General features: G+C 41.5%; 1 protein-coding gene across 2 annotated transcripts in view; it reads right to left on the reverse strand.

Annotated features, from left to right (window-relative positions):
- Positions 1-317: 317 nt before the first annotated feature.
- The window catches only part of ZNG1A (Zn regulated GTPase metalloprotein activator 1A), a 35,943-nt gene continuing 11,579 nt past the window's right edge, over positions 318-24,681 (reverse strand). The window contains exons 8-15 of one of the 2 annotated variants that reach the window (XM_064437704.1): positions 24,160-24,246; positions 23,284-23,328; positions 19,469-19,525; positions 15,326-15,377; positions 8,331-8,399; positions 8,166-8,231; positions 1,540-1,669; positions 318-841 (exon numbers count right to left, since the gene is read on the reverse strand). In XM_064437704.1, coding sequence (XP_064293774.1) covers positions 768-841; positions 1,540-1,669; positions 8,166-8,231; positions 8,331-8,399; positions 15,326-15,377; positions 19,469-19,525; positions 23,284-23,328; positions 24,160-24,246 — 580 coding nt within the window. In that variant the 3' untranslated portion in view covers positions 318-767. Of the gene's footprint in view, positions 842-1,539; positions 1,686-8,165; positions 8,232-8,330; positions 8,400-15,325; positions 15,378-19,468; positions 19,526-23,283; positions 23,329-24,159; positions 24,247-24,681 lie in introns of those variants that run through there. The other variant, XM_064437705.1, reaches the window with a different exon arrangement.

Raw genomic sequence — 24,681 nt, forward strand, 5'->3', positions numbered from 1 at the left:
GCTTAACAACGCCTCTTTCCTCAGCTCTTTGGAAACAAACTCTGAACTCATTTATTTTAGTAGAAGCAAAAAGAAATTTTTTAAGACAGCTGATAAGGGAATGGCCTTTTTTTCTTTTTTTTTAAGTTTGATACACCTTTTATCCTAAAGCAAATGTCAGGTATGTGACAAGTGACACACAGTTATTACGCAGACAGTATATATTCCATGTGGTCTTGAGCCTCTGCTATCTATGTATTTTCAGTTTAATTTAATGAACAGGTTTAGCAGTATACCTGGGATGGATGTATACATTCAAAAATCACAAAACAAGTGGAAAGAGATGGAAGACAGTTTAATAGTAAACACTAAATACTTTTCACTGTGATTACATCACTGGAAATAATCACTGTTAACTTCATTTCCAGCAATAAAAGAGTTAGCTGGAGAAAGCAGTAGGCAAACACACTCCATATTCCTATAGTGTCATTTCACGTTCAGCGTAAACAAGTCTTTTGCCTATGTGGATTTCTGCACAGGTAAATGATGTTACTGACATATCTTAAGCTAAATCCAAAATGGTAGAATTCCTTGTGTTTAATTCTAGAGTATAAGAGCTAATCTTTAAACAGTTGGTCACCTGTGATTCTTTGGAGGACTTCAGGGTTTAACTGTTGTGTAAACTGCAAGAGGGAAAAGAAACTACTATACTGCCTGTCATTCAGTCTTTTCTATCATTAAGAGCTTGCAGGGTTAAGCAGACATTTCATGTCTTTTGTAGTTCGATGTCAACTGTTTCCTTGTTTCTCTCTCACAGTGGCTATGAATACTTCTTTGATCGTCTCCTTATCCAAGTTCCTGCCTGTAAAGAGAGATAAATTAGCTAATGATATCTTACAGTGTATTACAAAAATGCATGCAGGTAGAAGCCTGCGAATCTTCTCAGCAAGGAAAATGTTTATTATACCAATGACTGAAAACAGAGCAGTATTAAAAATAAGCTGCAGGTAACAAGATAACTTTAGGTTTTAGAGGCAACAACAGACTTCAAGCTCTGTAAGTAAGGGAAAGAAGGAAAAAGAGTGGGGTTTTGGTAATAAAAACACTTTGCAAAGCAGAGAGTAACACACAGGAAATAATAAACACACAACCTCCGCATTACAAGCTTTTCAGAAAAAAAGCAGATTTTCTATATTTTAATGGCTATAACCACCTTCCTTACAGTTACTGCATATTTGACCAAACATTCAAACCATTCCCATCACAATATTTATAATTATGGATTTTAAAAATAATATTAAATATGCCAATATAATTTTTGTGGGTTTTTTCTTTGTTTTATTTTATTTCAGAAAAAGAAATAGTGTAGATTCTTCTCAGCTGGAAGATAAAACTGCTGGAGGTCTTCATGGATAAACCTTTGACAGACGTTATGCTGAACACACTGCTACTATTCTGGCCAGTTTAGGCTGGTGGCCTTTCACTGGACAAGTCACAGGACTGCATGCTGAAAGAACTGCTTCTTAAAGTCAAACGAGGAGATATGTCATTTCCTCTTACCTATTAGGACCAGTCTGTTTGTTCTCTTTTCATCTTCTTCCCAGGCTACTGCAGTCTCTTCCAGATCATAGAGCTCATGAACACCTTGGACTATCACCTGATGAGATTTGCCTTGAATAGATACCAGTCCCTTATCAGAAAAATAACTGTTAGGATATAGAAACAAACCTTTAAAAATGAAATAATCCTGGCAACTATGCACCAGTTGGTCAAAATAACCATGTAGTATGATCACTTCTACTCATAACATACATTCCCACATCTCCTTATTTTTGGAAAACTATTAATTAGGCAGGGCCCCTCTAGTCCCCATCATGGCATGCGCAACTCTGTTACTGAAAATGTGAATCAAGAGTCTCTCTATTAAGCTCAGAAATAAAATCAGCACTTCTACTCCTCTGTCTGGGGACTTGCTCACTGGAAATTGAAGCAGCAGCTTTCCCGGAAGAGCCTCCCTGAGTGATTGTTCATCCTTGCAGTTCACGCATTCGTGCCTCTAGGGTCAAGGCAGGCTTGCCATCCCACCTCATCATGTCCTCTCCATGGTCACACAAGTAGAACCATAGGGTAGCCCGTGGTGTGTAACCTCTCCTTTGAGCCATGATAGCCCTGGATTGTAATCATCCTTTTCTACATGAGTTGACTTCCACTTCCAAGATTGCTTCTTGTGTATAGGGGTGACTAATACTGGCATGGGTTGATCCTCTGGTTCAGCTGCAGTGCCTGTCCTGGGGGTTTGAGTAGCTGCAACGCCCGTCATCGGGGTTGGAGTGACCACAGTGCCCGTCACTTTGTCTTTCAATCCAGAGACATTCTCTTCCCCTTGGGAGCACTGAATACTCTTGAGCAGGGCTCGGTACACGGGGGCCAGGCCCCAGCACGTTGCAGTCACCTGTGTCTCTCTGGAGTTCCCAGCGTAACAACGTGCTTTCTCCAAAGATTCTATTAGTTTTTCAGGATTGTGCACTTGTTCGGGAGTGAAACTCCAGAACACTGGGGGTGCCCACTGCCCTAGGTATTTGCCCATGCTATCCCACATGCCCTGCCACTCGTAACTATCAAGCCTTGGGGCAGATCTCTGGATGATATTCTTAAGTTGCTTTCTAAACCTAGCCAAAACCAAAACAACATGCCCAAAAACTAACAATAAGTGCACCTTAACTACCCAAGGATGTTCAAGTAGCAAAAAGGTTGTTGCCATAAAGGTGGAGACATCATAGAAGAAAGTAGCAAAGATACCATTCTGTACTTCCTCCATATAAAATCTCTCAGAGAAGGAGGTATAGTTGCTAATTACCTCAGTGATGTTGACATCCCTAAGTAAATGGTATTTTTGGAACTGTCTGCTAAAGACATAACAATGAACTATGTGAGCCTGGCAAAACAGAAGTTGAGGGCCAGAGACAGAAACTGAAAGACAGGGAAGCACCTGTTTCATTACAATATCCTTGAGAGCTTAGAGACAGATTAAAGCAAACATCCCACCTCAGAAGCCACTGAGAAACAGGGCGATAAAGTATGTAGTCAATGAGAACAACTAATTGGGATGTAGATAAGAACTAAAACAAAGTGTCCAGTAGCGGAACTATCCTTGAGATAATACTGAAAATCAGGCCCATAGGACAGGAACCATCCCCCCTCTGGTAAATCCCTTAATCTATGAGCATACGTGGTAAATTAAATTGAGCTGTACTGTTACATCGAAGCAAGAAAGAAATTAACCTATTATTAGCTGAGGCATATGAATATTAGCTGTGATTGACATATTTAACTGTATAAATGCCTTTTAGTTTCTCAGTGTGGGGTGCTGGCTTTGTGGGCTACCACTGAGCACCAATCTTTGCACAAAAATGACTTGAATAAAATACCTGCGCTCTGTGTGTAGTTTGGCATTTTGCACACTGAGCAAACGAACACGCTTTTTGGGATAACAAGCTGGTATCCAAAGTACAGTAACGGTTCCAACACAAAACCCAAATACCAGATAAAGCTGAAAACCAGTATCTGCATAACGAATCTTTTAGGCAAAACATCACTACTCATGCCAGAACACAGCAGGCTAAACAAACCAACAGTAATCTTTAACACATACTGCAAAAACGAGAACATGGTGCTGTGACCAGCAGCTGTTATTATCTCAAACCCTCAGGCCCCACATTGGGCATCAAAAGAGACTGTTGTGGTTTAGCCGACAACTCAGCCCCACACAGCTGCTTGCTCACTTCCCCACCAGCGGCATGGGAGAGAATCAGAAGGGTAAAGCTTGTGGTTTGAGATAAGAACAGTTTAACAATTAAAACAATAACACCACCAGCAGCAACGATAACGCAATAGAAAGGAAAACAATGAGATGGGCACGAAACCCAGGCCAGGGAACAAACAACCAAAACCAACAGCGCGCGACGCAGCCGCTCGCTGCCCGCAGACCCGACACCGCCAGTCCCTGAGCCCCAGCGCCCCCCGCGCGCCAGCTGCCCCCGTTAACATGCTGGTCATGGCGTCACATGGTACGGAGTGAGCAGCCCATTGGCCAGTCGGGGTCAGCTGCCCCGGCCGTGGCCCCGCCCCTCCCGGCCTCCTGCCCACGCGGCACAGTGCGGGGAGCTGGGAAGGCCCCTGGCCTGTGTAGGCACCACTAGGCTGCTACTTAACATCAACTAGGACATCAATGTGCCATCCACATTTTACCAGCTACAGTGAAGACAATTAACTCTATTCCTGCCAAAACTAGCACACATAAGAAAATATCTGCATTTGACATATTAGTTGGAATTCTGGAACTATCACTGCTAAAAGGATTATGAATGCAGGTATGATATAAATATAAAAGCAACAAACTTTGGAACCCATTCTATAATTACTTGGGGTTCATTTGCTTTGGTGTACTTGTCTGTGACTGAGGGCCAGCACACAGCTGATCACAGGCCCTCAGGTCTCCTAAAGAATTACTTTAATTCCAATGCGCAACACAACAAAAACGTACTTGTGCATAGCAGTACTGTTTTCAGACAGCTTAAGTTGCATCAGTGGCTACCTTCTTCTATTTTTCAGGAAGAGAAAGACATGGATATTCTTGTTTTGTTGCTGAAAGAGCAAGAATACAACCCTTCTCCCAAGGAAATGAAAATTATGTTGCTACCCATGTTGCACAAGTGTTCTCAGAAAACAAATCAGAGCGTATTTTCTTGTATTTCTTACAGCCTACTAAATGGCAGACTTGTTCTTGTTTTTTAATTATCTACTTGGCTGCTTGATATAAGAAAAATGAAAATAGATCCTAATTTGTCACCTATAATCTTTTCAAACCCATGCAACTGAAAAACATATGAAGCACCCATGAAGATTAATACTTACGGGCTACATTTTCAAAACTACACTCTGACAATACTGTAAAATTTTTAAGTATAGACCACAACTAGTATTGCACTGCTGTGTTATGCCAAATTCAATTTCTGCATATTACGCCAACAGTTACAATTACAGATAGCAATCTATAGTTATATCCCTAGATAAAGAGACATTTATTGAGATGGATGGAACCTTTCAAAGCAAAGGTAAAAAATGAAAAAGTGATTTAATTATGTCCTGATTATTAACTCTGCCACTGATGTGGCGGGATAGCTATGACTTAGTCGCCATCACAGAGACATGGTGGGATGACTCTTACAGCTGGAGTGCTGCAATGGATGGCTGTAAGCTCTTCAGAAGGGATAGGTAAGGAAGGAGAGGTGGTGGGGTGGCTCTGTATGTTAGGGAGTGCTTCGATTGCATAGAGCTCAGCGATTATAAGGATAAGGTTGAGTGCTTATGGGTAAGGATGAGGGGGAAGGCCAACAAGGCAGAAATCCTGCTGGGAGTCTGTTACAGACCACCCAACCAGCATGAAGAGGTAGATGAAGGATTCTACAGGCAGCTGGTGGATGTATCACAATCAGTTGCCCTTGTTCTAGTGGGGGACTTCAATTTACCAGATATCTACTGGAAAGATAACACAGCAGAGAGGAAACAGCCTAGCAGGTTCCTGAAATATGTGGAAGATAAACTCCTGATGCAGCTGGTAAGTAAGGCTACCAGGGGAGCCTCGCTTGACCTCCTGTTCACAAGAGAGAAGGACTGGTGGGAGATGTGGTGGTTGGAGGCCATCTTGGGTTTACTGACTGTGATATGATTGAATTCTCAGTTCTTGGTGAAATAAGAAGGTGGGGTCAGCAGAAGGACTACCAGACTTTGGCCTGTCCAAGGCACTGGTTGGGACAGTCCCTTTGGAGGAAGTCCTGAAGGGGAGAGGAGCCCAGAAAAGCTGGGCACTTATCAGGAAGGAAGTCTTGAAGGCACAGAAGCAGGCTGTCCCCATGTGCCATAAGACGAATGAACCGGCAGGGAAGACAGCCAGCCTGGCTGAAGAGGGAGCTTTTGCTGGCACTCAGGGGAAAAAGGAGAGTTTACCACTTTTGGAAGAAGGGGCAGGCAATTTAAGAAGAGTATAGAGACCTTGTTAGGTCTCGCCAAGAGAAAATTAGACAGGCAAAAACCCACCTAAAGCTCAATCTGGCCACTGTTGTAAGACATAACAAAAAGTGTTTTTACAAATACATTAACAACAAAAAGACAACCAAAGAGAATCTCTATCCTTTATTGGATGCAGAGGGGAACGGTTGCCACCATGGATAAGGCTGAGGTATTAAATGCCTTCTTTGCCTCAGCCTTTAATAGTCAGGCCAGTTACCCACAGGGTATTCAGCCCCCTGAGCTGGAAGACAAGGACAGGGAGTGGAATAAACCCCCCATTATCCAGGAGGAAGCAGTTTACAACCTGCTGAGCCACCTGGACACTCACAAGTCTTTGGGGCCAGATGGGACCCACCCAAGAGAACTGAGGGAGCTGGCAGAGGAGCTCACCAAGCCACTCTCCGTCATTTATCAGCAGTTCTGGTTAACAGGGGAGGTCCCAGGTGACTGGAGGCTTGCTGATGTGATGCCCATCTACAAGAAGGGCTGGAAGGAGGATCCAGGGAACTACAGGCCTGTCAGCCTGACCTCAGTACCAGGGACGATTATGGAGTGGTTCATCTTGAGTGAGCTCACTAGGCATGTGCAGGACAACCAGAGGATCAGGCCCAGTCGGCATGGGTTCATGAAAGGCAGCTCCTGCCTGACCAACCTGATCTCCTTCTATAACTAGGTGACCTGCATAGTGGTTGAGGGAAAGGCTGTGGATGTTGTCTACCTGGACTTCTGCGAAGCCTTTGACACTGTCTCCCACAGCATCCTTCTAAAGAGACTGAGGCCCATGCCTAAGACAGGTGTACTCTTTGTTGGGTAAAAAACTGGCTGGATGGCCAAGCCCAAAGAGTTGTGGTGAACAGAGATAAATCCAGCTGGCAACTGGTCACAAGTGGTGTTCCCCATGCCTCAGTACTGGTCTTGTTTGATATCTTTATCAATGATCTGGATGAGGGGATCGAGTGCACCCTCAGAAAGTTTGCAGATAACACCAAGCTGGGCAGGAGTGTTGATCTGCTTCTGGGTAGGAAGGCTTTGTAGAGGGATCTGGACAGGCTGGATTGATGGGTTCAGGCCAACTGTATAGGCTTCAACAAGGCCAAGTGCTGGGTCCTGCACTTGGGTCACAAAAACCCCATGCAACGCTACAGGCTTGGGGAAGAGTGTCTGGAAAGCTGCATGCAGAGTAGGACCTGGGGGTGTTGGTTGACAGCCAGCTGAACATGAGCCAGCAGTGTGCCCAGGTGACGAAGGTGGCCAACAGCATCCTGGCTTGTATCAGGAATAGTGTGGCCAGCAGGAGTAGGGAAGTGATCGTGCCCCTGTACTCGGCACTGGTGAGGCTGCACCTTGAAGACTGTGTTCAGCTTTGGGCCCCTCACTACAAGAGGGTCATTGAGTTGCTGCAGCATGTCCAGAGAAGGGCAACGAAGCTGGTGAAGGGTCTTGTGAGGAGAGGTTGAGGGAACTGGTGTTGTTTAGCCTGAGGAAAAGGAGGCTGAGGGGAGACCTTATCGCTCTCTACAACTACCCGAAAGGAAGCTGTAGCAAGGTGGGTGTTGGTCTCTTCTCCCAAGTTACTAGCGATAGGATGAGAGGAAACAGCTTCAAGCTGTGTCAGGGGAGGTTTACACTAGGTATTAGGAAAAATGTCTTTACTGAAGGAGTGGCCAGGCACTGGAACAGGCTGCCCAGAGAAGTGGTGGAGTCACCATGCCTGGAGGTGTTAAAAAAACATGTAGATGTGACACTTTAGGGCATGGTTTAGGAGGCATGGTAGTGTTGGGGTGACGGCTGGACTTGGTGATCCTAGAGGTCTTTTTCAACCTTAGCAATAATTCTATGATTCTATGTTTGGGACTGTACACCTTCCCTTTCAATGGAAAACAAGTAGGATCAATGTTTGCTTCTCTGACAGCTACCTCCTTTTGAGTTGTTCCACCAGCCAGCAGATAACAAACTGTCTCTACACAGAGCAATGACAAATTGCTATTCTCCATTTTGTCTGTTCTGCTACAGTGATCCAGTAGCACCTTTTGATTGGTCTGTAACTGACAGTGCACTGCAGTTTTTGAGGTGTAAAAGAGGAAAAGCACAAAACAAAGGATTTGGTGATTTCTGACCTTCAGTCTTATGACATCCATGATGTGGCCAGTCTTATCTTTCACATTCTTCTCCCACAGAAGATTCTATGAAAAGGAAAAATGTTTTCATAAACAGAACGGCATGGGACAATTTACCATAAAAAGCCACAAAAATTTTTCAGTTTACAGCGATGTATTACTTACCTGAATAAAGAGATGTAAGTTTTCTTCTTTTATATTTCCTGGAACTTCAAATGTTACAGTAATTATACCCTGCAAATGGAAAGACCCACTTGTTATTACCAAATTAAATAAAAATTTTATTACAGTAATTTCAAGAGGTATTCTTTATAACTTGGCCTAATAATAAAGCAATTATATACCCATGTCAAATTAAAAAAAAAATCTATTTCTATTCTGCTACAATTTGCTATATTATGGTATACTTTTTAGTACGCTTGGGTATGCACTTATGGGTCATATGCAATACTTTGAATAGTTTAATGCCACCAGCTTCTACTGCGTAATTCTTTGCTGTAACTGATGTTTGTTCTCAAAGAAAGTGTAAGAATTTTAATTCTTATAGGCTAGTAAACTCAATCTCTGAAATATGTTTAAGAATACTGTTTTCTCGGCATACCGATCTTTGTCACAATTTCTGATCTTTATCACAATTCCATCAAAGATTAATCAACACATTTTTCATCTATCCATACATTCCTGTTGTGATATAAATAGAGTATGTAGGAATAGATCCCAAAAATAAAGATGTCTGAAGTGATGTTTTATTCCATAATAACCAATAATAATAACAATAACGTATAGTTTAAAATTAACAATTTATTTCAAAATAAAGGAAATAATGTGTCTTAAACTTATTTTTGTCACTATAACCTCTCAATGGCCTAGAACATACAGAGAATTACTTTTTGTACAACCTAAAATTCTTCCAAATTATTTCTGTTTTCAGATGAGTGGTGTAACTTAAGAAAAAAAAAGAGAGGAGAGAGAGAGGAGAGAGAGAGGAGAGAGAGAGGAGAGGGGAGGGGAGGGGAGGGGAGGAGAGGAGGAGGGAGGAGAGGAGGAGGGAGGAGAGGAGAGGAGGAGGGAGGAGAAGAGGAGGGAGGAGAGGACAGGAGGAGGGAGGAGAGGGGAGGAGAATTTCAGTTAGAGGGGCCCTACAGCGATCATCTAACCCAACTGCCTGAGCAATTCAGGGCTGACCAAAAGTTAAAGCATGTCATTAAGGGCATTGTCTACATGCCTCTTAAACACTGACAGGCCTGGGGCATTGACCACCTCTCTGGGAAGCCTCTTCCAGGGTTTGACCACCCTCTTGGTAAAGAAATGCTTCCTAATGTCAAGTCTGAACCTCCCCTGGTGCAGCTTTGAACCATTCCCACGCATCCTGTCGCTGGGTCCCAGGGAGAAGAGCTCAGCACCTCCCTCTCCACTTCCCCTCCTCAGGAAGCTGCAGAGAGAAATGAGGTCACCCCTCAGCCTCCTTTTCTCCAAACTAGACAAGCCCAGAGTCCTCAGCTGCTCCTAATAGGTCAGGCCTCCAGCCCTTTCACTAGCTTTGTTGCCCTCCTCTAGTTGCAATCAAGGACCTTAATGTCCTTTTTTAATGGTGAGGCCTAGGACTGCACACAGTACTCAAGGTGAGGCCACACCAATGCTGAATACAGCGGGATGATCATCTCTTTTGACCAACTGCTTTACGGTATTTGATGCACCCCAGCATGCAGTTTGCCCTCTTGGCTGTCAGGGCACACTGCTGGCTCATATTGAGCCTGCTGACAACCAGCACCACCAGATCCCTTCCTGTATGACAGCCACTCCTCTCCCTGTTTAGACTTGTACATGGCATTATTCCATCCTGGGTGCAGAATCCAGCATTTGGACTTGTTAAATTTCATCCAATTAATCATTGTGCAAAGCTCCAGTCTATCTAGATCCCTCTGCAAGGCCTCTTGTCCCTCAAGAGAGTCAATAGCACCTCCCAGTTTGGTATCATCTATAGACTTGCTAATGGTTCATTCAACTCCTGCATCCAGATTGTCTGTCACTATATTGAACAGAACTGGCCCTGGAACTGAACCCTGAGGAACACCGCTGGTGACTGGTCACCAGCCAGGTGTAGCCCCATTCACTACAACCATTTGAGCCCTGCCCTTCACCCAGTTCTTCACCCAGTGCACTGTAAACCTGCTCATCCCACAGTTGCACAACTTGTCCAGGAGGATGCTGTGAGGGACAGTATCAAAAACCTTACTAAAACCCAGAAGAACTACATCCACCGTGTTCTCTTCATCCATTAGGCTGGTGACCTTACAGAAGGACACCAAATCAGTTAAACAGGACTTTCCTTTTGTGAACTCATGTTGACTGTGTGTGATGACTGCATTGTTCTTTAAATGCCTTTCAAGAGTACCCTGTATAATCTTCTACATAATTTTTCCAGGAACTGAGGTTAGACTAAAACATCTGTAGCTCCCTTGGGTCTTCCCTCGCCCACCCTTTTTGTAGATTGGAATAACTCTGGGTAGCTTCCAGTCATCAGGGACCTCCCCAGACTCTCAGGCCTTTGGTAGATGATCGAGACGGGTCCTGCCATAACATCCACTAGCTCCTTCAGTACCCTGGCATGAACCCCAGAAGTCTTGTTTTGAAGCTGCTCAAAGTGTTAGCTCTTGGTTGCTTTGGTGAGTTTACTAAATCATTAGATAAACATTTAGATTTGCGGCTTGTTGCTTATATTTAATACTAAGTTCCAAAAGGAAAATATAATTGCCTTCTGCTGTTTTCAAGACTAGCAACTTCACAGTCAAGATCTGCAGTTCAGAAGAAATATACAGGCATTATATGCATGTTTTAACCTGAAAGTTAAATTTAATCATAGCAACCTTCTAGAAGGAAATTACACTTTTCTAAGTGTTGTGGTTTAGCCGGCAGCTCAGCCCCACACAGCCGCTCGCTCACTCCCCCACCAGTGGGACAGGGGAGAGAATCAGAAGGGTAACGCTCATGGGTTGAGATAAGAACAGTTTAATAATTAAAATAAAACAAAAACGCAATGGAAAGGAAAACAATGAGAGGCGCAAAACCCGGGCCAGGCGGGGGAGGGTGGTGGGGGGTGGAAGGGGAATGAACCACCAAAACCAACCGCACGCACCGCAGCCGCTCACCGCCCACCGCCCCGACGCCGCACCGCCCCCGAGCTGCAACTGCCCCCATTAATATACTGGACATGGTGTCACGTGGTATGGAATGAACGTGCCATCGGCCAGTCGGGGTCAGCTGCCCCGGCCGTGACCCCGGCCCCCGCCACGCGGCACAGCGCGGGAAGCTGGAAAGGTCTCTGACCACCACAGGCACCACAGTGAAGAGAATTAACCCCTTCTCAGCCAAAACCAGCACACAAAGCCACTGTATAAAAATCCAAGTCTGTTGGGTTGGTTTTTTTTTAATCCCTGAGGGGACTGTTGCCCATGGGTGAACCGCACCCAGCTGGGTATACCCTGGAGAGGACTGTTGCCAACAAAATCAGGAGTAAACCTCATAGCACCAAGGTAGTGTTAAAAGGCAGGCATTCTTTATTTATGACGCCGGATGCACGGGGGATCGCTCCTCCTAACATACACAGTCAGATCTCATTGTGCCAGTTAAGTACATGTTCTATATACATATTCATTAGTTTTCTGATAAAATATATACATATTCATCATATGCACATGTCATTTGCGCACGCCTGTTGGTGTCTCTGGGTGGTCATCAGGGGTCTCTGGATGAAGGGTATACTCCAGTTAACCCTTGTTTTTGCACAAACTCAGTTCTGAGATCACGTATGTCCCGTCCTTGAGGGATGGTCTGTTCTGGTTTAGTGTTTGCTCTGCAGTTCCTTATCTTTATGGTTCTGTACATCTGCTTTCCTTAAGGTCAAATGTCACCATAACTTTGTTTAGGCACTTCTTTTCTTGAAGCCTTTCTGACTCCCCCAAAGCAACAAGTTTTAGTCATAGTGCAGGCTGTTCCTGTTAAGGCTACCTCATTATCCTGGCTAAGTTTTGGCTCCAGGTCCAAACATTTGTTGAGCTACACTAGATTGCATTAGTAACGTTTAACTATTTATTCCCTGTATCATTGCTACCTAAATATGAGGCTTTAATCCTTAAAACAGAGGTTTGGACCCAAAAATTAGGCTTTGAGCCTGAAAAGAGAGGTTCTGATACAAACACGTTGTCTATTGTTTCATTCGCATTAATGATTAACTGATGACTAAAATACAGATCAAAGAATACACTGATTGTCCCCAGACTTAATGTTCAGTTGGACAGGGCTGTACAAGAAGTATAGCAGCATCCATGGTTGGTTAACTTCATCACCCTGGTTACACTGTGACCCACAACTCGTCCACAAAGGAGGGTACCTGTATATGGACCGGAGCCCGTATGTGACCAGGGAGCAGGAACACTGAAGAGCAGCGCAGTGACAGAGCCATGAAGAAGCCAAAAGGACCAGAAAGCTAATACAAAACTACAGGCCCTGGTAAAAAGTCTGTCTTTCTTATAAGCCCCCTTCAAGTATTGAAAGGCTGCAATAAGGTCTCCCCAGAGCCTTCTCTTCTCCAGGCTGAACAACCCCAACTCTCTCAGCCTCCCTCTCTCCACAGAAGAGGTGCTCCAGCCCTCACTTCATTTTTGTGGCCCTCCTCTGGACCTGCTCCAACAGCTCCATGTCCTTCCTGTGCTGAGGGCTCCAGAGCTGGACACAGCACTGCAGGTGGGGTCTCACCAGAACTGAGTGAATTACTACAATGACCTGGGAAATCCAGAAGGGGCCTTGATTCTGGTACTAGCAATCTGGGATTGTATATTCTGGTGTGAGTGGTGCACCCATTATTTGTTTGTGGATGGATGCATACAATGTATAAACAGCTGCAGAAACAGGGACCTGGGAAAGCCCTAGTGGGACAGGAAGATGACTGGGAAGACATCGGATGGTGCCAGCTTCAAGCCCATGTGCCCAGGGCATGGAGTCTTCACAGTCCCCTAGGGCAACATCCAAGAAAATTAGCCCAGGAGTTGCAAAAGGGATACAACTACTACCTGTAAAACACTAGATGATGTGCTGCTTTGCCATAGGGGTATGATAGATTTTATCACATGCTTCAAATGAAGCCTCAGAAAAATCGGGACCACTTAGAATCATCACCATCAGACTGACAGTCACTAATGGTGACTACTGGTTAGACTAATGGTCTGCTAAAAGATGCACTAGCAAGTGCTCAGCAAGAAGGACAAACCCTGCATGTAAACATGTAAATTCAAACCCTTATGACAGTAACCTCCATCATCTGCTTAGCAGGAGATGCAGGTTAAACACAAAAATTTTTAACGTGTATATTCAGACTGCTACAACACTAATCCCTACAGTTTAACCCTCAGTGGCAAGGGGCGGAATATGTTCTGGGTGTACATTTTGATGATATTAAGGGTAGAGTCTATAACCCATATATGTTCATACAGCTCTTGGAAGCTTTCATGTACGTGTAAGCTTTCTTGGCTTATGTAGCAGGGGGCTGCAGTGCTGAGGGGTGTGGGAGGAGGCCATCAGCTGCCTTGTATGTCTCACAACCTGTTCAAGCCAGCTCTGAAGTCATACAATGGTTAAAAAAAAAAACAAAACATCTCACACACCTTCAGGTAGAGAAACACATGGCACCCTGTTGGAGAGACAGACACCTCCAGCCACTTGGGACTGAAGACCCTTTGGAAGAGGCATACCACGCAACGCCAAATGGGGTACATACACCCCTGAGAGAGTGCAGCTTGTTGTTTACCCACAGAGCAAGGGCACTCCACAGGTACTGGGGGTCCTGTGTGAACCACAGGGAAGGAACCCTATGGAACAGAGCAGTGATAAGGAACAGGAAATCATTACACAAACACCCTCAACTTCCTATGCCACAAGTGGCCTTGCTGGGAGAATTTCAGGACTAAGTGTAAGCCACTGGGAAAAAAAAAAAAAGCCCAAAACAAAACAGGGTAAGTTGGGGGACAGAAGGAGAGTTGTTCATGTAAGTGTTTCTGTAATTGCTTTACAGTTCTGTTTTTTCAGTACTTAAATCAGTAATTGTAAGTTTTTGTTGCCCGGCAATAAATTCAGTAGTTCCCTCATTTAAGACTGTTCTGTTTTTGAGAAGAGTCTAAGAAGAAAAAGGTACTGTGATCACAACATTTGGAAAACAAAGAAAAAAAGAAAATTAGAAGGGACCCCTTCAAGTAAAAGCTGTCCATCATGGACAAGACAGGTGCTTAAAAGTAGCAATTAGCATAAAATGGTTTATATTCTGTAGGGATGGTAGACCAGACCCTTCTTTAAATTCATCTAATTATATATGCTGATCACAAAAAAAAAAACACAAACCTGTAATCGCTCAAATAAAAGCCAAAAAGGCAGAAATGCTATTTGAAGTTGCATTATGCTAGCACCATTGTATGGCATACAGGGAGAGGAAAGACTCTGCCCTGATATAAATACATATTGGGTTGTGTACCTGGGGCAGGGTGGGCAGGTGGGAATATATTTTAGAGTTTAATTTGACATACTGAAAATAACAGAACTGTTTGGGTTTTTTAGCATACATGGGCTTACAGAATTGATACCTAGTTTATAGGGCAGAATCTACTCACTGTTAGAAGTTAAATTGTTACTATTTCTTGTGAAAAAATGGGAAGCACTCACAGAACAGAAATCTACACAGGCTTAACTACTTGGTGAAGTTTTAAAGCTTTAAAGAATGCAAAGTCATGAATAACATCTCCCTGATATCTACATACACAGATTTGGACAGAAAACCTACAGGATAAAGACTGGTTACAAATAGGACTTGATTCCGCAAATATTAAGAAGAGAAGTGCTATTAGTCTGTTTCAGTAACACTCTCCATGTGACTGACTGAAGCAGTGGACGCCTATAAGCTATTTCTGAAAGTAAGATTTAGTATATCCATTTAGAATCTATCTACAACAAAGCACATTCCTGTATGTACTCAATGTGATCTTCCAAAGACCTTAAAACACATTACTCCAACTGAAACATTCTGAAAAGGTAACATGATTAGCATGCAATGCTTGCAATGACCCTGAACAACTTTGTTGTTACAAAGACACTGAAGCAGTAGTTTTGGTAATTACCTTGTCTAGGTGTGCATGTGTTGTCTTTACATGCTCAAGCTTTTTCTGCAAACTGAAAATAAACAAAGTTAAATGTCTCTTTTGAATAGGATGGACAAAATGGCATTCATTCAAAATTTAAATATACTCTTCAGTATTGCAGAGCAAAACTAAAATATCAAATATAGACTGTATACTCAGAATAAGCTTCAACTGTTAATTCCGTTTTAATCTCCAAAGAGATATGTTTAGTTATTTTGGTTTGATCTAGTTAATGATTTGTGCTGGAACATTAGGTTTTTAAAATATAAACAAAATTATAATAATGATGTGCAATATCTTTGGGATTCATTTATACTTCAAGAAGCACAACACTTTTGATGTTCCTTTGTATAGGAACAAAAGGCAAACTACATTATTAAAGCAAGAAGGGAAAAAAATAACTTAAATCTGTTTACTTATTAGACATTGATTTCTTGAAAATACTTTAGAAGGGTGATTTGAAAAGCAAGAATCAAAAGATATACAAAGCTGTTGCTTGTGAGAATGAAATCTGTAACACTAAGTGAAATACCGTACTATAGAATAGCAGGTTGGAAGGGACCTCAAGGACCATCTGGTCCAACCTTTCCTGGCAAAAGCACAGTCGAGACAAGATGGCCCCAGCACCCTGTCCTCCTGAATCTTAAAAGTGCCCAGTGTTGGGGAATCCACCACTTCCCTGGGGAGATTATTCCGATGGTTGACTGTTCTCATTATGAAATACTTTTCTCCTGTGTCCAGTCAGAATCTCCCAGGAGTAACTTGGACCCATCACCCCTCGTCTTTTCCAGGTGACTCCTTGTGAAAAGGGAGTCTCCATTTTCTTTGTAGCCACCCTTTAAATACTGGACCAAGGTGATAAGGTCTCCCCTAAGCCTTCTTTTCTCAAGGCTGAACAAACCCAATTCTCTCAGACTTTCCTCACATGGCAGGCTTCCCAGTCCTTTGGGCATCTTTGTGGCCCTTCTCTGGACCCTCTCCAGCCTGTCCACATCTCTTTTGCGTAACAGGGACCAAAACTGAACACATTACTCCAGGTGTGACCTGACAAGTGCTGAGCAGAGTGGGATAATGACTTCTTTATCTCTGATGATGATGCCCTTGTTGATGCAACCCAGCATCCTGTCGGCCTTCTTTGCCGCAGCAGCACACTGTTCTCCCATATTGACCTTGTTGTCCATCAGGACCCACAGGCCCCTTCCACAGAGCTGCTCCCCAGCAGAGTAGATCTCAGCCTGTGCTGCACTCCTGGACTGTTTCCTCAGGTGCAAGACCTTACACTTGTCCTTGTTGAACTTCATAAGGTTCCTGTTAACCTACTCTTCCAGCCTATCCAGGTCTTTCTGCAGGGTGGCTCTCCCTTATGAGGCATCCACTTCCCCACTCGACTTGGTGTCACCTGCAAACTTCATCAGGCTACACTTGATCCCATCCTCCAGATCACTTATGACCATATTAAACAGCACTGGGCCCAGTGTCAGTCCCTGGGGAACCCCACTCATGACGGGTTGCCAGTTTGAAAAGTAGCTCTTTACCACCACCCTCTGGGTGCAGCCTGCCAGCCAGTTCCCCACCCACTGCACAGACCACTTCTCTAGACTGTAACACAGCAGTTTCTCTCGGAGGAGGCTGTGGGAAACCATATCAAAGCCTTAGAGAAATCCAGATAGACAACATCCACCGCTCACCCCACAACAACCAAGTAGGTCACTTTGCTGTAGAAGGCAATCAGGCCTGTCAAGCACGATTTGCCCTTGGTGAATCCGTGCTGGCTTTTCCCAGCCACATGCTTCATTTGACTTGTGATGACCCCCAGGAAGATTTGTTCCATAACCTTGCCAGGGACTGAAGCAAGACTGATGGGCCTATAATTTCCTGGACCCTCCTTTAAGCCTTTCTTGTAGATGCAGGTGACATTAGCCTTCTTCCAGTCTTCCGGGATGTCCCTCAACATCCACTTCTCAAAAAGCATGAAGAGTGGCCTCGCAACAACGTCTTCCAGCTCTCTTAACAGCGTTGGGTGGATATTGTCAGGGCCCACCAATTTGTAGGTGTCAAGCTCCTGTAATAGCTCGCATACCAACTCTTCCTTCACTGGTGGTGGGTCTGTGTTTGTACCAACCTGGATTTTTGTTCCCAAGGCCTGGGATGCAACAGTGCCAGTAAAGACAGAGGTGAAGAAAGTGTCAAGAACCTCTGCCTTTTTCAGTGTTGTTGGTGACCAACTCGCCTCTTCTGCTTAACAGTGGGGCAATATTTTCCTTTTGTTTCTGCTTGTTATTCACGTACCTGAGGAACCCTTGTAGTTTTGACAGCTCCAGCCAATTTCAATTCAGGTTGAGCTTTTGCTTTTCTAACTGCATCTCTGCACACCCTGGCAATGCCCTTGTAGTTCTTAATGGGTATTCGTCTGCTTTTCCATCTCTGGTACACCTCTCTCTTCTTTTTGAGCAGATGCAGTTAAACTTAGTTAAGCCAAGCAGCCTCTTGCTCCACCTACTTCTCCTACACCTTTAAAGGGGATGAACTGTTCTTGTGCTTCCAGGAGAGCACTCTTGAAAAACTCCCAGCAGTCTCCAGTTCCTTTATCCTCCATGGAAGCTTCCCATGGTATCCCTCCCAATTGAGCTCTGAGCTCAATTTCACTGTATAGAGCTTAAATAAAATCATAAGAAATGGAACTTCATTTAAGCGTCTACAGCTTTCTTGGTGCTTTTAGAATTTGTGTTTACATGCTGCAATTTTAGAGTTTACTTTGTTTTAAAAACACGCACCGAGAACCTCTAAAGGAATTATGAGTGAGAGAAGAGAGAAAACTAGACAAGGAAAGAGAGATTTTTTTTTTTGTCAGCTCCTTAACGACTTTCTCAGATTTGTAAAGGATAGCACTTCTCAGTAAACCTTGCAGGATGACACCTAATATTACACCTAATCAGATCTAACTGTGAATTGCCATTGTCAAGAACGATTCTTTTCTGGTTTACATTGTCTTACTGTTTTCTCTCTGTTGTGTGGCTCCAGGGTGAGTCAGTTTAACCAGCTGATCCATCATAAGAACTCAGGACACACGTTTATGACCTGGTTTATGACCTAAAAATTATCCATTGGCCATAAAGAATATATTGGCCTTCCTCCCCCCTTATCTTTCTTTTGGATGTCTATTCTGACACCTCTCTGATGCTGCCATTGGTACAGGTCTGATTGGTACACTCAAGGAGCTCAAAAGAAAAAAACACTACTTTTCACAGATCAGGCAAAAGCCAGTGCCAGCTAAAAGTCAGGGCAGCTGAAAGTCAGGCAAAGCAGGCTATTATTTGGACAGTACTGCACCACTTCATTGGGAAATCTCATGAGCACATCTCATCTACTAGAGTTTACTAGCTTGCATCTTCTGCAATTTCTCCCTTCTGTGTACATCAAAGTGGCTACATTCCTTCACCTGAAGTGAATAGTGTGCACCCAGGAAGAAAATGAAGCCAATACTGTCCCCAGTTACATATTCCCTCCTTTCCTTTACAATTGCTCCAGCACTCCTTGCTCCCTTCATGGAAAAATTTCAGCACACAAAGTGAACAGAAAGCTCTTCTCCCCTTGCCTCCAGTTTTACTTTTCCACCCACCTACGATGCAGAACTCACATTTGGCATTAAAAAAAAGGAAAAAAAGGGAACACAGTAACCAGAATTTGCAGTGGCTTTGTTGTAGAACCTCAGCCCCTCATTGTTTTCTGTGAAAACTAAGGAGGCCTCCAGTTGTCAAGTGAAGTGGAAAAGTATTGAAATCATTTAAGTTTTAAGAGAACCAGAAAAGAACATACAAATCTGCTCTGCTACTATTAAAGCAAAAAGTTGTATTTTGGGAAAAAAAGCCAACCAACCATGCACACTGGCTCATTGCACTTTACAAAGTCAAAAAGCTTTTGCTGCACACATTTCAAGTGGACAAAATTCTCAGTTTCAGATTACCACTTATACAGTGAGAATTTTAAATAAGTGACTAAACTAGAATTTCTAATAGAAACTCAGATGCATATTTTAGCCAGGATCCAAGTCTGTCTATTTCATGCCTGTATTTATACAATGGACATTATTTCTAATAAAAGACAGTGAAATTATCACCATACCTTATTCCAGATAAACTGTCAAAAGCATGAAGGTCCAAGACATTTGAGAGATCAACTCTAAACAGGAGGAAGAAAAAAAAACTTTGTATTTTTGCTGTATTTAAATACTGCATATATTTAAATTATTTTAAAAATGGTTCTCTGAAGCTTATGTTTGTTTTCCTATCTACCATTCTAACGCCATCAATCCTTAGCCTTATTTTTGGATGTTGGTGGTTAGTATTGACTCTTACAAGGAAACAGTTTTTATTTACACAGTAATAAGTAAGTACAGAAACATAATTCTTAAAAAATATAGTAAAATACATGGTGTTTCCAAGAAAGACGATAAAATCCCTCGTACTAGATTTTACTGATAGAATATATGTATGTGGAAGAGATAGCACTGATCACATTTACATTTAAGAATAGCTACCTATAAACTTGCATATGAAGCTTTTAATATAAATGCAATATAGACTATACATTTCACTGCTAATAGCAACTGACAGATTTCCAAATGCAGATAACAATATGTGGCTAAATACAAGGAACACAAGAGGTTAAAATCAAAGAAAAACAACTAAAAAAAGATTGAGTGTAGCTGCTATTATTAAACTTTTACATCCAAGAGCAGCTTTATAAAGGAGTTTCTAAGATGAAAGGCTTATAATGTAAAATACATAAACAATGCCTAAGTTCATTACCAACTCAGTACTAGTTGTTTGGTCTCAGCAGTGTTCTGAAGAATCATACAGTAAGACTCAAGAAAGTGCTATGTTAGTTCCTTCTACATGTGGGCTTTTGAGAGAAAAACCCCCTAATTAAAGATTGTATGTTCTCAAATAACATGTTAATAAATTAATTTTGTGCTTATTTCACTTTTGGAGTGTTTAAGCATGGGAGAGACAGTATGTGTCATTCACTAAAAGATATTTACCAGTAACACAAGAGTTGTCATTGAGGGCTGCTTCTGAGGTCCACTTAATCTAACATCTAAAATTTAATGCTGGCTGGCATCAGATACCAGGGAATGGTACAGATGTGGATACCACATTTCACATACTGAATCTCTTCCTAGTGGACATGGACAGATACCAGTTTAAGACACAGAGCATGAAGTTTAATATCCTTTTCAAAATTTTTAGCTATGCTGGATACCATCATCTTCTTTACAGAAGCTTTTTTTTAATGTCACAAGTTTTCTTGGCCTCAAACTTCCACTGATTTCCTAGGGCAGTCAGGTGCATGCACATCCAATTTATGAACTGTTAATTTTATCGATAGAGTTTGCTTCTTTTCCTGCTCCAAAGCATTTCACTGACCATTTCTGTACTCTGCCTTGCAACTAAAGGACAAGGAACTCCTCCTCTGCTTTCTCAAAAACACTGTTTGTTGTCAGATAAATCATTTTAGACGACATGGTAGTGTTGGGTTTACAGTCGGACTTGATGATCTTAGAGGTCTTTTCCCACCTTAATGATTCTATGATCATGTTGCCACTACTTTGATTTCACCTGGAGCAATCTGTTGCAAATCTTTTACATGTAAGTGTTTCATGAATCCTTCATGAATTTCTTCCTCATTCAGCAGCAACAGAAAAATTTCTCATTCCTCATAATATAAGTTCCAGAATTTTAAAAATTAATATCATGTTCCCGAAAGTCTACTAAACAGGAGGAAATGGAAATCCTACAATTTCATCTCTACAACTCCATCACTTTGCAGTATTTGCTCTTCTTCTGTCTCAATCTTTCACGCTGCACTCAAAGTGCATACATTAGATAAATATCTCATTGCATAGAGGTCATGAAAACTAAAAATAATGTCAAAGGTCTCAAAAATAAAAGACAGCCAAATCTGGATATTGTAAAATTAGCCATGAGTAAATAGCAAGATATACCATCAGAATAAAATCCTGGTTAAATTTAACCTGGAGTCACCAGAACATTCTCATCTCCATCTACAGGCAGACAGAAATGCCAGTAGCATTATTCTACTACAACTCAATTTTATTAAGTACTGACTTAATAATACTGAATTTACAGAATAGGACAAATTAGCAAAAGGCTAAAATTTTGCAGCAGGATTTAGAGTGACTATTTGCACATTAAAATGCTTGACATATTAAAAAAGCTGATGAACTTTAAAAGCTTGATTACCAGAACTGCTCATAAGTTTATCCACACTTGCTGTTTTGAACATAAGTCCCTAAATGACAATAAACTCATTGAAAAAGTAACTTTTTATGTAATAGAGACACATACTGACTTAAGAGAAATTATTTACTGAGGATCACTAGAAGAGCAATAAATGAATCAATATGATTCAGTAACAGAATTTATGATCCCTTCTATAATACTGTTTATTCTAGTTTAAGCATTCTTTAACAGAATTTGCAAGTTAACAAGAAAGGAGTATGATGTTGTCAAAGCTGCTTAAACACTTCACCTTCCTCCTTCAACAAAATACTGAGAACAATATGGGAATAATCCTTATTATCATCTTAGTCACTGAAGAGAATGCTTTTGATAGTGTAACCGTTCAATATCAGAGCATAAAACTTCCAGTGATCGGACTGCAGACAGAATTTCAAGTAAGCTGAAGTCAACAGAAATCTTAACAAGATTAACATTTTTAGAAATATAAACGAAGCTGACCTTTAGATTAAAGTCAGACAAGCACCCATTTTCAAAACCCCGGCTTACCAATTAAAATACATATCCTACAGTCACTTGTTGACCCTATCTGATCAGTCAACAACAGCAAGTATTTTTCTCCACACTTTACAATTACATTTGGCAATAACTTTAAAAAGCCAAATATACTCTGTCCCCTCTATTTTTCCCTTCAAAAATTGCTTGAAACAGGAACGTGTATTACAGGAACATTTATGACAATATAGTCAAATAATTGATGTAATAGCACACAAATTGGTCCGAGCAGTCTGAAGGATACACTGCCCTCCTAATGCCCCTGGAAATACCATTTTCATTTAATTCCTTATTAAAGAAATCTGAGTCAGAATTTCAATGAAAAATAGCAAAACCACTGCAATTGCTTTTCCCTCTAATACACTCCCTCACACTGCTTTCAAAGTAATTTTGTAGTAACAACTTATCTGTAGCATCAACAGAAGTGAAAAAAGTTTCTAAGCTGACACAACAGAAAAAACCTTTGTAGCACCTAGCAGTTATGGTCAGCTCAGATACTACTTCGCCTTACAAGTTGCACTTTAGTTACAAGATCTGGGTAACAAGTTACAAGAAACTTTTAATATCTACCTGTAATACTCCCTTAAAAATCTGCTACATTTTCAGAATACACTGAAGCCAACTAAACTACATCTGTATTAGTATTTTTCAGAAACTTTCCAAATGCTATTACTCCATAAATGGCAGCATGTCTAATATGCAACTTTAGTAATGAAGAGCCATATTAAACTTAGAACAAAATGTAGGGTTTGGAAAAAATAATGCCCAAGCTTTTATAAAATCCACTTCTCATGTAAATAAGAAATATTTATCATTATATTGCAAAGTAGAATAAAACTCACTAGTGATAAGCTCTGTAAACTAAGCTACATCTTCATAGAGATTTTGGTTTTTTTAAACTAGTGGTACACTAGAGTGTAGGATGTTAACAGTAACAAAGAAAAATACATTTTTACTTAATAAAATTCCTTTATCTAAATGCTCATGAGTAAAATAAATTTTGAGTTAAATATTTCTAATTCAATAGTTTTTCTTTAACCAAAGGTACTGTTCTAGTAGCATACTTAAATCTGTCACAAAAGAAGGAGGATCTGGTACCTAGTAATAGTGGCCATTTAATACCTTGATCTTTGTGCCTCTAGAATTTTAACAAGTCCATTTATTGATCTAAAATAAAATAGAAAAATCAGAAGTTAGATGAAAATGCAACCAAAATACATTACTTGAACAACTTACTCATGGAAAGCAGCATGCAAAATAGCACCACAACAATAACCCCAACTCTGTTACCAACTTGTTGAACAAAGCAACAGACACCCCAACAAGTCTTTATTATGACTTTTTCATACCCTAAGTAAGGCTTGGGGAACAAGTCCTGGCAACAAAATACTACCAGTAAGAAAAGGGGTTTCCTGTACAAGAGTCCTCATGATACGCTCTGCTGGGTCTAAGCATTTTTACTTTTAGAATTCAAACCATTAACAGAGTTGTAAAGAATTTCAAAACTTCAGTGTTTCATTATGGTTATCATGGTACCGATAGAAAAAGATTGGATAAGCCTTTGATCGCTAATTTGGTTCAGACCATTCAGAGCATTGGTTCTTCTACACCCAAGACCATTATTTGGAACTTCCTCCACACATCTTTGTATTCGCTAGTGAACTCATGTCTACTAGCAGATTTTTTCCCCCTGATGTGATTCAGAAAAATGAGAACAGCTGCACAAAAATATAAGAACACGGACACTTAAGACAAAGGCCTGTCCTTAGTAGGTAACATCAGATCTTACCTAGACAGGCAAACTGCCAAGCTAGTGTAAGCACATAAAAATATCAAAATGCCTTTAGAAAGGGGCAGTCTCTTTTTCCCTGCTGAGCTAATGATTTCTGTCAGTGTAATCATGAGATCTAATTTCTGTGTTAGCAGCAAGAAAGAAGTAACTATGTTTAAATAACCTTTGACCAGTCCAGTGTCATGGTTATGCCAAACGTTTCATACCTGACAGATGTTCTGACTTTATTCAATTCTTCTGCTGAAACCAAATCTGTTTTATTGATGATTATAAGATCAGCTAACGCAACCTGCCTATGTATTAAGGGGGAGAAAAAAGGGAGACAGCGTGAACAAACCATTTTCCTGTAAGTCAGAAACATCTTTCCCATAGTACCAGAAAAATAGTATGAACATTGTTAGTACAGAAAGGCAAGTATTAATCAAACTAGAACATCATGGAGGATGATTACATTACTACTGTCTTCTTGAGGTGCTCTTCTGTGCCATAAGAAGAGTCTACCATGCTACAGAGGCGTGCTGGTTTTTGGTTGTTTTGCGTTTTTGGGTTTTTTTAAAGAAGTCATCTAACCTGCAGCACTTTTTAATTTATTAACTTCACAAGCCCCTATTTCTTTGCATGTACTCTTCACAAAGTCATACCTGAAGTGCCTTTGCTTTATGAAAACTTCTATTATTACAATTACACTTCATCATTGTGGCTCCGTACCTAGCAAAAATATTCCTCTA

Source organism: Phalacrocorax carbo, chromosome Z, assembly GCF_963921805.1.
Source record: "Phalacrocorax carbo chromosome Z, bPhaCar2.1, whole genome shotgun sequence".
Classification (NCBI taxonomy): domain Eukaryota; kingdom Metazoa; phylum Chordata; class Aves; order Suliformes; family Phalacrocoracidae; genus Phalacrocorax; species Phalacrocorax carbo.